This window comes from Chrysoperla carnea, chromosome 5, assembly GCF_905475395.1.
Source record: "Chrysoperla carnea chromosome 5, inChrCarn1.1, whole genome shotgun sequence".
NCBI classification, from domain to species: Eukaryota; Metazoa; Arthropoda; class Insecta; order Neuroptera; family Chrysopidae; genus Chrysoperla; species Chrysoperla carnea.
In genome coordinates this window covers 8,612,283-8,624,295 of record NC_058341.1, presented here as the reverse complement: position 1 = coordinate 8,624,295, position 12,013 = coordinate 8,612,283, and the positions used below count along the sequence as shown (strand labels likewise).

The window sequence follows — 12,013 nt, the reverse complement described above, 5'->3', positions numbered from 1 at the left end:
GACAATTTTTTTCCTAAATTGTCACTTGAATTGTCTTGTAAGAATTTGTATCTTTTACAGAAAAGAATTTTATTTGTTTTTCCTGTTTTTTCCAGGCTTACTTGAACTAATGCATTTAGTAGAATTGTATGAATATTGATAACAAGTTGCAACCTCGCAGTTTTTCAAAACAGTTTTGAAAATGTCTATTAAACGCATCTACCGTTTTTTAAAGGTACTATTTATCATTGTTAACCCCCGACGAGAAAAGAGGGGTGTTATAAGATGAAAGTGTGTATCTGTATGTCTAAACGTATGAACCGATTTTGATTTAGTTTTTGTTTTGTTTGAAAGTGTCTTAATCGGGAGTGTTCTTACAGTTATTTTTCAAGAAAATCTATTCTGTTTAAAGTGATTCCCAAGGGTAAAAATAACTTCATTCCCTTGGTCAACCCGGTCAACCTAATAAAAGTACCAAGTTAGGTAAGTAAACAAAAATTATGAAATATTATTTTTTTAAATTGTATTTATTTGATATGTTGCTTTTAACACATCTCTGAGATCACAATTTTATTTTAATACATATTTTTTCTCGTCATATTATGATGTAGTTACAATTTGTATTTTTATTTATTTATAAAAACAAACATTATTATTGAATACAGATATTAAGACAAGAATAATGCTTTTAAGTAATATACAGGCTGCCCAAGAATCATCAGTAGCAGAAAAAGGGATGGATTAGGAATGAAATTCTAAGACGAAAGATCCTTTGACGAAATATATAATATGAAACAATCTTAACGAAATCAGGGTTTATATATTGTTTTTAATATAATTAACAAAAACGTTTCTTGTTAACGATGCGTCAGTTTTAAAATGCCAAAGGATTTGTTGGCTTTAGAATTTTTTCGCCTATACACCTCTTTTCTGCTATGACTTTTAGGACACTCTATATTATGTTTTTTTAGTTTTTATTTGTTCCATAATTAAATAACAATTGAATATAAATAAAATCTGAAATTGAAATATACATTTTCACTGTATAATTTATATATAATTTATTTATAGAAATTTTCTTTTAAATATTAGTTGATTATAAGGTACATATTTTAAAGTAAATACAATTTCTTTTTGAATGTAAATATAATTTTCTTTAGTTTAAATTAACAACAAAATATATTTTTTGATTCTAATTCTTCTTTTTCTGATTTTGAGTTCTTTTTAGTTTCATTTTTTATAACAGTTTATACTTTCAAATCTGATACTCCTCGCGTATCAAAGCTTTCCGATGGCAACACCGATCGTTCCCGAACATATATCATATGACAATGAAGATAATCGGGAATGTTCGTTATTTCCACAATTATCCGTCAGAAACTGAATACGTTATTCATATATAACCCTTTCAGCTTTTCTGGAGCCTCCGGAGTAGCGCGTTTTAAAAGTTTACCATTGTTTATATCTATATAACTTTTTTTGAAAAATTCAAGAGTGTAAAAAGAAAAGTCAAGAGTCTGTTAATAGGTACGATACCTTGAATATATTCAAATTTAAAACAAAGTACCTAAAATTAGTACTTTTAGTACTTAGCAATTCCATTTTAGAAAGAAAACATTGAAAAACTCTTACAAATAGACTATAGATTGTCAATATCTTCTTAAGAACCTTCATGCTTTTAAGCATTTTTTGGGAATTTTTTTTTGGCGAATAGTCAAAAGATAGAACTTTGACTCCACATGCCGTCAAACATGTAAAATTTTTAATTTATCTAGAATGAAGATAGTTTCAAAGAAATGTAGATATAAACAATAGCAATAACTGAGTTTTTGATATTTTACAAATAATTTGTTTATAATAAATCATCTACTGGCATTTATTTCACATATAATAATTCATAATAATAATTTAGCCAATTAGAATTTGTTTAATAACAGATATAGCATAGAAAATAAATTTATTCATTTTTTTTTATTTAATAAATTCAGTCATTTATTATTTATTTAGAAAGATACTAAATTGAAAATTTTTTATTATTGGCAGAATCGATGTCTTTACAATGAGGTTCAATACAATATTCATTAAAAATTATTAGGATAACCCATTGAATATAAACGAAAAACAAGATTCAAAATCGAGAAAATTAAATTTTAATAAGAATTGAGGTTTCGAATTAGGTCGAATGTTAGGTTTATGGGTTGTAAAGAGTCAGCTAATTCGAATAGATCATCAAATTTCATACCAAAATCTAACTTTCTTAAACTTTTTTCGAAGTTTAACGCCTATTTTCTCTGAACTATTGAGAAATATATCGAAATAACAAGATCATAATTTATAAACATTGATAAAAAAATATACAAATAGTGGTATATAGGCAACATTATATTATGTATGTAATACAAGTTGTCTAAGTTAAAAAATAGTGTGTATACATGATTATTATTATTTACTTAAAAAGGTTTTTCTTTGTTTAAAATTGGTTTTCCCATTTATATATAGTATATATTTATTTTTTATTTAAACTGATCTATTTTTATTTTTTTAATAAAATATATTTTCATCTGTATTATTGATTTATCAATTATAATTTAACACATTTTCTGTCTCTGTAAAATCTAATATTTTAATTTAAAAGCTAAGCAAATTGACGACATTCACTAAAAAAGTAGTGATTTTAAGGGGATAATTATTTTTTGTTAATTATTTATAATACTATGAAATATATCCCCACTAATTGTTCATATTTGGCTTTGATATTAATACATTTTTTTTTTCTTTTATTTCTAATAAAAATCTACAGAAAACTTAACATAATTTTTTTTTATAAGTTTGATATGATCCAAATTATTTATAATTTGAATTTTCATCTAAATTATAAAATAGTTTTTTGCTACGATCTAAATTAAAATCTGATTACGAAGTTAAATAAATAGTTTACATAAAATACTGATCTATTATATATTTAAAGTTCAATTTTTTATTTAAGTTTTTCTTTTTTTTAAACTAATGCTTACAAAAATAATTATTTCGTTGAATTATTTATTTAAATATAAAGGCAAACGAAAACGTTACAAGGTTGAGCTTTCAACTTAGATAAGTTCGAATTTTTTTTTATACATCTACAGTTTTAAAAAAATAGACCAGATTATTTGTATTTATTTTAAAATTATTTTTTTTGCTAAAATTAATTGTTGATTGAAACATACTGGCTTTAAATTATTTTTGGCTTTTGTCAGTACAATAACTTATTGTTAAAGGTTTCCCATTAAGAGTAGCTGTACTTTAAACTTATATTTAAACAAGTTGTGATTTTTTTTTCGATCGAGTATTTCATGTTGTGAGATAATACCTGCAGCAAATACAGCGGTTACTGAGTAGCTCAAACTGCCCTCAAAAGTAAGGACAAACAATGCCATTCCCAAATACCATAATATCGAACGCGATAAGGGCTACCCAGTAAGGCTGACGCTAGCATTTAGCTGATAATTAATATCACAAAAAATGCTATGAAATAGTCAACAATTTGTTTAATTTGAGTTTCAAAGTTAAAAGGACACGCTTAATGTAAAACACTTTAAGTGGTAATTACATTTTTTTTTCAAAAAATTTCCAATCATATACAAAATAGAATTTTTTTTTCATTTTTTTAACTACTGTTATATTTTTTTTAGGAACAAATTCAGATAAAATATATTCGACTAATCTAAAAAAAAGTCATAAAAAATATATAATTAAATTATAATTGATATATTATTTAATTTTTTTTTCCAAGGATTGTAATTTGCATCAATATAATTTATAAACTATTTTACATTTTTTTAAGTAGACTATTTTTTTTGTTTTATACACCTAAAGTTTACGATAGTGTCAGACTTTTATCATGACAATAATTTTTATGGCTTTTCAGTTATGAGTAAATGTAAACATCCTCGCCTATGTTCGGTGTTCGTTGTTAAATGTTTGCCAAATATTTAAACAATTCTTCTATATCTAGTGTTGTTAAAACGGTTAAATTTAGAAGAGTCTGGTTGATTTGGTGAACAAAGCCTTGCTAATTACTGCCAAGATAAACATGTAGATATAGTGTGCTTAGTTTTTTGTCATAAGTCTGTGAAAATTGTTAAATATATTTCAAATCGTTCACTTCTAAATTCAGTTTTTAATCCTTGCACTAATGGTCCGGGAAATCAAACGTTTTTTTCGGTATGATAGGCATCAAGCTAATATTTAATAAGTGGCCTCGTTTGACTAGACATCCAACTTTATTCTTTACGAAAATTCTCATAAGTAGTATGTTCTCTTTCACACGGCACGGACTACTGAAATCGGACTATCTTCTTGTTTTAATTAGTACGAATTATTCTCGCCAGTTAGCGAGATACAACTCTCAGTTCTGCTCTGCCACCATAGTATGATTGCTACATTTCTTTAGATAAAATTCTTCTATTTTCTTTCTAAAAACTAATTAATTAAAACTGACATCTCTTTGTTTAAACTTTACCATACGATGATTTAGATCTCGAAGTCTAGTACCACGCATATAAAATTTAAAAATATCTAACAGGTTACACTAGACTTAATTTACCAAATTTTTATAAAAATATAACATTGAGGCTGACTTATGTAATATTTTTATAAAAATTATTTTTGTATATTTGTAGTTTTTGTATGTATGTTTGTTAGTTTTGTTTTATAATTTTTTTTGGAAGAATTTGTTCATTTCGATAAAATTATTAAAATATGAATTAATCAGGTATCTCCTAGGTGACTCTAGAGAGGCTCATATTTATTTATTTTCCATTAATGTTTGTAATTGTAATACTAAATCTCGAGCTAATTGAAGTACAGCTTGGGCATCATGATGTTCCGCCATTTCTATAGAAAAACAATCAAAATATCATTATCAATTCAAATTTTTTATATTTTTTTGGGAGTTTATTACTATTTTATTCTTGTTGCATGGTAAAAATATAGGAAAAAATTCATAATTTTGGTTTTCTTTGTTATTGGCGAATGTTTTCTAAAAAATAGCATAAAATCGACCAGATAAATCGCTCTTTATATGATGTTTTTGGACGAAATTTCAACAACTATGCTTTCAATCATCAAATGAACTGGATTTTTATATTTCTTGGGTCAAAATTACCTTATATACTGAGTTTCATCGAAATTGGGAACCTAAAATTTTTCTCAATTTTTTCGATTTTTTTGAAGGGGTACCCCTTAAAAAAATTGCCAAAAATCGAAAAAATTTTGATTCCTCCAATTTTGATAAAACTCAGTATATAAGGGTATTTTGACCCACAAAATTCAAAAATCGGGTTCACGTGAAGATTAGATGCTTAGCTTCTGAGATATTCTCCAAAATATCTTACGAAAGGCGATTTTCTCGGAAATTATGCATCCAATCGTCAAATAAACCGGTTTTTTGTTTTTTTCGGGTCAAAATTACCTTATATAATGAGTTTCATCGAAATTGGGAACCGAAAATTTTTCTCGATTTTTTCGATTTTTTTGAAGGGGTACCCCTTAAAAAAATTGCCAAAAATCGAAAAAATTTTGATTCCTCCAATTTTGATAAAACTCAGTATATAAGGGTATTTTGACCCAAAAAATTCAAAAATCGCATTCACTTGATGATTAGATGCTTAGTTTCTGAGATATTCTCCAAAAAATCTTACCAAAGGCGATTTTCTCGGAAAATATGCATCCAATCGTCAAATAAACCGGTTTTTTGTTTTTTTCGGGTCAAAATTACCTTATATAATGAGTTTCATCGAAATTGGAAACCAAAAATTTTTCTCGATTTTTTCGATTTTTTTGAAGGGGTACCCCTTAAAAAAATTGCCAAAAATCGAAAAAATTTTGATTCCTCCAATTTTGATAAAACTCAGTATATAAGGGTATTTTGACCCAAAAAATTCAAAAATCGCATTCACTTGATGATTAGATGCTTAGTTTCTGAGATATTCTCCAAAAAATCTTACCAAAGGCAATTTTCTCGGAAAATATGCATCCAATCGTCAAATAAACCGGTTTTTTGTTTTTTTCGGGTCAAAATTACCTTATATAATGAGTTTCATCGAAATTGGAAACCAAAAATTTTTCTCGATTTCTTCCCTTAATGAAAAGAATTCCAAAAATCGAGAAAATTTGCTCGTACATCCCTAATATGTATTAACTTCAAAACAATCAAATAAATGTATAATAAACTACACCGGAAAATAAAAAATTTCCAGGTAAAATTCAAAATTATTTCTCTTGGCCACATCCTAGCATAAAAATTTTAAAAAAATAAAACACTTACCATTAAAAAATTTAATAATATCCGTAAAATCCATACTATTTGACAAAATAATATCACGATACGTTTCTAACAACGCTAAACCCAAGAATAATACAAAATGTGGTGATGCAACAAATTTCGCTGCCCATATAACTTCCCAAACCGCATAAACATCCGCATACAATAATTCACGTTTAAAATCCAATAGAAACCATCGATAACAGAAATATAAATGTGTGTAATCACCGTACGCATGCATTAGCTCATACATTTCAGCATCTAATATTTGTATTAGTGAACGCATATTAGCTAAATGTGTGTCCATTGCACCACCATTTGGGAAATTATCAATCATACGTTCCATTAAATGACAAAAACATGCATATGCTAAGCTTTCATCATCTAGGATGACCAATAATGGGGCAACTAGATCACACATTCCTTGCATGTAGCCAACGTCTAAATGTTCCCAAACAAACCTGCAAAAATATGATAACTTTAAAAAGGAACTTCTCATTTAAAATTTACAAAAAAATTATATTTATACCCTGTATATATGCAATATATATCAAGGTATACTAAGTTTAAACCCAAGTTTGTAAAGCTTAAAAATATTGATGCTACACGAACAAAATTTTGGTATTGGTGTTCATAAAATCACCTAATTTGTTCATTTCCGAATGTCTGTCCGTCCGTAAACACGATAACTCAAAATAAAGTCATCTTGAAAAGAGATATCAAGCTGAAATTTTTATAGCGTGTTTAAGAAATATCCCAGAAAGTTCTTAAATGTTTCAGATTGTGATCGAATGATTTTTTATGTTTTGGGATTTTTCAAAAATGATTTGATTTGATTCCATCAAGTGTATGAACTATTCTTGCCGAAAAAACGTAGGGCATTGTAGCTAATGTCGTAATAAAATCAAATATTTTACTTACGTGCACATAACATTTCGTAATTTTTCTAAATTATCACCGCTGAAATACCAGTAATTTCTATCACAGCGTTGTACATCTTTATCAATTCTATGTAAATTTAATCCAAACGTTTCCAAAAGCTCCGTCTGAAATTTAAAAGTAATCCTCTTTGAAAAATGCAAAAAATCGAAGTAAAACATTTTAATGTACGATAGATGTATGGTAATTTTTTTTTTTTGATTTTTGGCTCTATGGAACCGATGTCTTGATTATTTCATATTGATTTGAAGCTACCGATATTATTTTTCGTCAGATCCAACTTAAACAAAAACATCTTATTTAAAAAGTAATAATAACTTACACTGTAAATTCCACCATTCGAACTAGCAGGTGAAACACAATTCGAATTCGTGGTATCCAATCTTTCACCATTTTCTTCATGTAACGTCGACAAATTACATCCAATTTGTTCACTCAATTCAATCATTGTTGCGTTATTCATATCAACCGATGGATTTGTTACAATCACACTATGTTTTTCAGGTTTATCACGATCTTCGATTGATTCTTCATCACCCTCAATAGCATCCTGAAGATTTTCGTCATCATCGTCTTCATCTTCATTTTCCTCCTCATTTTCATCATCATCATCCGAAGATAAACTTACAAATACATCATTACTTAAATCACGATTAATTTGTACCGGCGGTACAGTATCCCCACTTGTACTTTCCGAACTTAACTTAGCAATTGCTACGGCTGTAGTTTCCTTATCACGTTGTCGTACAATTGCTTCAACCGCTAACCATTCAGACATCGTTGTCTCATAACTTTGTTTCGTTTGCTCGGCTAATTCGGTACGTTCATTTGTTGAACTACCAAATTTATAATGTCCTAATAAATATGGCCAGACTTCTTTACGAATTTCATGTTCAACACCCCCAAAATATGCTAATCGATATATTTCATCACAATCGGTTACAATTCCATCTTTATTTAAATTCTCCCATCGTGCTTTGGTTAACCCACATTCCGCTCCAATACTTGGTATAATATTTAATTTTACTAGTCCTGATAAATGTGTACGAACTGTACGTAAGTGGCGACAATATGCAAGCCATCCATAAAAGGCTCGGGAAATAATTTGTCGTCGCATTGTTGTACAAACCATTTGGATACAAACCCCTGATTGGGGCTCGATATTATTGATATTGAGGGTTGTATGAGTGTCTAAGCTGGAACTATCGCTACTAGTTGAGGAACTTGCTAATGGAGCGCGTGGACTGTTAGATCGAGATCGGATTGTATCTAACTGTTCAACACATTTCCGAATTTCATGTTGATTTGCCCGACTAACCACACGAAATACATAATCAATTGATTCATCTGGTTGAGGTACTCTAGGTCGTCGGGTTCGTGCTGTTGGTAAAACTTTACCATGTTGTGACCATAAAGGTGGTTCTAAACGTCCTTGCGGTAGTAAACCCGTTTCTAAGCATGATAGAAACGCTATTAGATGACCACCTTTTGGAAAATGTATGGGAGAACGTTGTACACCATCCTGTCCAACGAGAATTACTGTTCCACCAGAATCACCGGATTGATGACAGTGAACGTATACAATTTCGTCGACGCGTACATTTAACGCATATTGCCAATAAGCACTGGAAAAAAATTTGTATTATTTAATAAAGAAGACTTTAAGGTAAAAATTGCGAGCAAATCAAGCTTTTAGTCTAAAAGTCGAAGACCTCTTTGATGACCACCTTCGATGTTTCGGGTATAAGGGAAGATTTGTTTATTAAGGGTTGTTATCGAGAATTAAGAGGGCATTGGGAAGCTCAATCGGAGATATAGAAAATAATTTTGATCCTCATTTACTGGAGTATAATAAGTTTTAGAAAATGGGACAAGAGAGCAAGAGGTCGAAAATTTTCTATGGTAGAACATTATTGTATCATACCTTTTATCTTGAATTTCAGACTCTGAAAAGCCATTCATCAATTGATTTGGCGTCCATTTTATTGTCAACAACTGTGCAGTTTGATGTAAACTCAAATATCCAGCTATAGGTTCATTTAACTCTTTCTGTTAACAATAAAAGCATAGCAATTAATATTACATATGATAATTCCCTGCGCCGCTAAGAAAAATACTTACCGGTAAAACCATTACATTATTTTTACCATACAGTAGCGTAGCCCTAGAATTTTGATGTAAAGATTCCACATAATCTTTAGCAACGTGATTCGTACTGCCACGATTCGCCATTGAATCTTCTGAACTGGTATTTAACGATCTACCAAAATTTAAAATTGGTCTATGTACAGATGGTGGGGTTGTATGACCCGATGATATTCGATGCCGTTGAACTAATTCATCCGCTGGTGGATCAGTCCAAAAATGATCGGGTGTTTTTGTTCTAGAATATTCCAGTGCACAAGGGCCAACCAATAAGGAACTTAATATTGATCCGTAATCTGGGTCAGCAACTAGCGCATCACGATCATAATATCGAGACGCATGTGTTGCTAAATGATCAATAATACGTGCTAATTGTTTATCGAATAAAGCTAAACGGATCCATAAATATCGAGGTGTTGCATTCGCTAAACGTTTTTGATTGGTTAATGGTGGTGGTTTATTTGTACTTTCACCACTCGACGAAGAACGACGATTTGGATCACTATTTTCTATTTCTTGTACTTTTTTACTGATTGATGCCGCTTCTGGGCAATGCTGAAAAAAAACAATGCACATTTAAAGTGTTGTTTTCCCTCTATGACAATTTTCGTAGGGGGAAAAGTTGTTAAGCATGCCATTGAAAACAGCTAATCAGCCGTTTTGAAAACACAAATACAACGCTTGTCTCCAGATCTATCTTTAAATTATAATGTATTTGATTTTAGACAACTTGTACTACATGAATGTAAAAACAATATGGTTTATATAAGTAAATATAACAATGAAGCATAGCAATACTTTTTATGAATACTAGGCAACTTGTAGTACATGAATGTAAGATATTATAGCCTGAAAGCATACTTTATTATAATACTTAGATGCATAAAAATAATGAATAAAAAACCTTTGCAACTTTGTGAAGTAAAGCAGTGGTTGATGATGTTTTAAATAAACCAAGTGCACGTCGTCTTAAGCCTTGACTAAGACAAGCTTCAACAGCTGCACATAATGATAGAACGCTACCAGATTCTTCATGTATGAATTTTCTAGTAACAGCTTCTTCCATTACTTGTTTAACTTCTTTTTTAACGGCAGCAATAAGCCGTTCTTTGTACTCATTTTGTTCTAAATAATTTTTAAAAATTATTAATTAGATTTCAATTAATTAATTATATTAAATTAATTAACAAAAAAAACAATTGACATACATGAGTGATTAGTACGTGCATAAAGTATTGATTTCCTAAAAAAATTGATTAAAACTTGTGTTGTAGAACAGTTCCTTAGCTAAAAAACAACAACAATTTCGATCCTATTGGGAAAAATAAACAAGAAATTTAACATCCACAAGCGCAAATCCAGAAAATTTTATGGAAGGGACAATATGAACTTTTAATGAGCATTTTTTAAAGATTTAATAATTTGATGCTTTCCATGCTTTAGCTTTTTAGTTTGAAAGAACACAAATCCAGAAAGTTCCGAGATATCGATTCAATTTACTCCAGAAATTTGCCCGTCATATAGCATTTTAGTCAAAGTACTCAGAAAATAATCGTTTCATCGTTTTTGTATTTTTTGGAGACAAGTTTTCCCGATCTTTTACAATTTTCTTTAGTGATTTTTACAAAAAATACAAAAATCGTGTTCACATTAACAAACGGGCCAATTTGTGTATTTCCTCAAGCTTAGAACTTTGAACAATATCTGTCTTCTTTTTAGAAATTAAAATAAATTGCTTGAAATGAAGTTCAAAGTGGAAAATTCTTCATAAAAATAATTTTAAATTGATTTATGGATTTATAATTTCAAGAAAACAATATTTTTTAAGACATTTTATATTAATGGTAGCACATTAAAGCTATATGCATGCAAAATTTCTAAGTTTTTTCCCAGATTGGAGCGTTATTCTTGCCAAAAAACCGCACTAATGATAAAAATTGATTTGAATAAGTTTGCATACATTTTGAAAGCACTCAGAAAACATTCATTTAATAAACAGAATTAACAACATTTCAAAGACATATGGTTCACAATCAATCAACATGTGGAAATTGATTTTGAAACTCATATCATGCAGGTTGAAGAATAATATTAACAATTCAAAACAGAAATCTCGCATTGAAATTTGAAAACAAAATTCATAGAAAATATTTAAAATAACAAGAAATCGATTTTTTTGAAAAAATGCATTCCGAAAATTGATTATATTAAAAGGCAATATAAAAAATGAACAAGCTCATAGGCCCTCTTACCGACGCCTAACGACGCCATGTTTATTTGTAATATTGTATGGTATATTCTAGGAGGGACGACGTTGTAGCGTCGTTGTATATGTGACTGTCAAGGCCGTTTGTTATCAATAAAAACTGAGAACGGAAATCAATTTTTTATAATAATACATATAATTACCACAATACGTTTATCAAAATATACAATCCACATATAAAAATAAATCAAATATTTATGTGCAAATATTATTTTTGAAATTTTTATAAATAATTTTATATATTATGTTTTAAAAATTTTATATTAAATAATTGAAAATATAATAATTACGTTTTGTTCCTCTCATTCCTTCACGTATTTTATAACAATTGTAATTTTAAATTTGAATCACACAACAACCGATCTTCGTTCATTTCCACA

General features: G+C 28.9%; 1 protein-coding gene across 3 annotated transcripts; it reads right to left on the bottom strand.

Annotated features, from left to right (window-relative positions):
- Positions 1-4,686: 4,686 nt before the first annotated feature.
- LOC123299818 (small G protein signaling modulator 2-like) lies at positions 4,687-11,995 on the bottom strand. 3 transcript variants are annotated; one of them, XM_044882190.1, is made up of 8 exons: positions 11,924-11,995; positions 10,272-10,492; positions 9,344-9,922; positions 9,147-9,271; positions 7,545-8,847; positions 7,205-7,329; positions 6,287-6,744; positions 4,687-4,854 (listed from the first exon to the last, which is right to left on the bottom strand). In XM_044882190.1, the coding sequence occupies exons 1-8, from the start codon at positions 11,937-11,939 to the stop codon at positions 4,766-4,768; spliced, it is 2,916 nt and encodes a 971-aa protein (XP_044738125.1). In that variant the 5' UTR covers positions 11,940-11,995; the 3' UTR covers positions 4,687-4,765. The 3 variants fall into 3 exon arrangements, with proteins under 3 accessions (XP_044738125.1, XP_044738122.1, XP_044738126.1); XM_044882187.1 differs by lacking the exon at positions 11,924-11,995 and adding an exon at positions 11,620-11,652; XM_044882191.1 differs by lacking the exon at positions 11,924-11,995 and adding an exon at positions 10,576-10,633.
- Between the last annotated feature and the right edge of the window lie 18 nt (positions 11,996-12,013).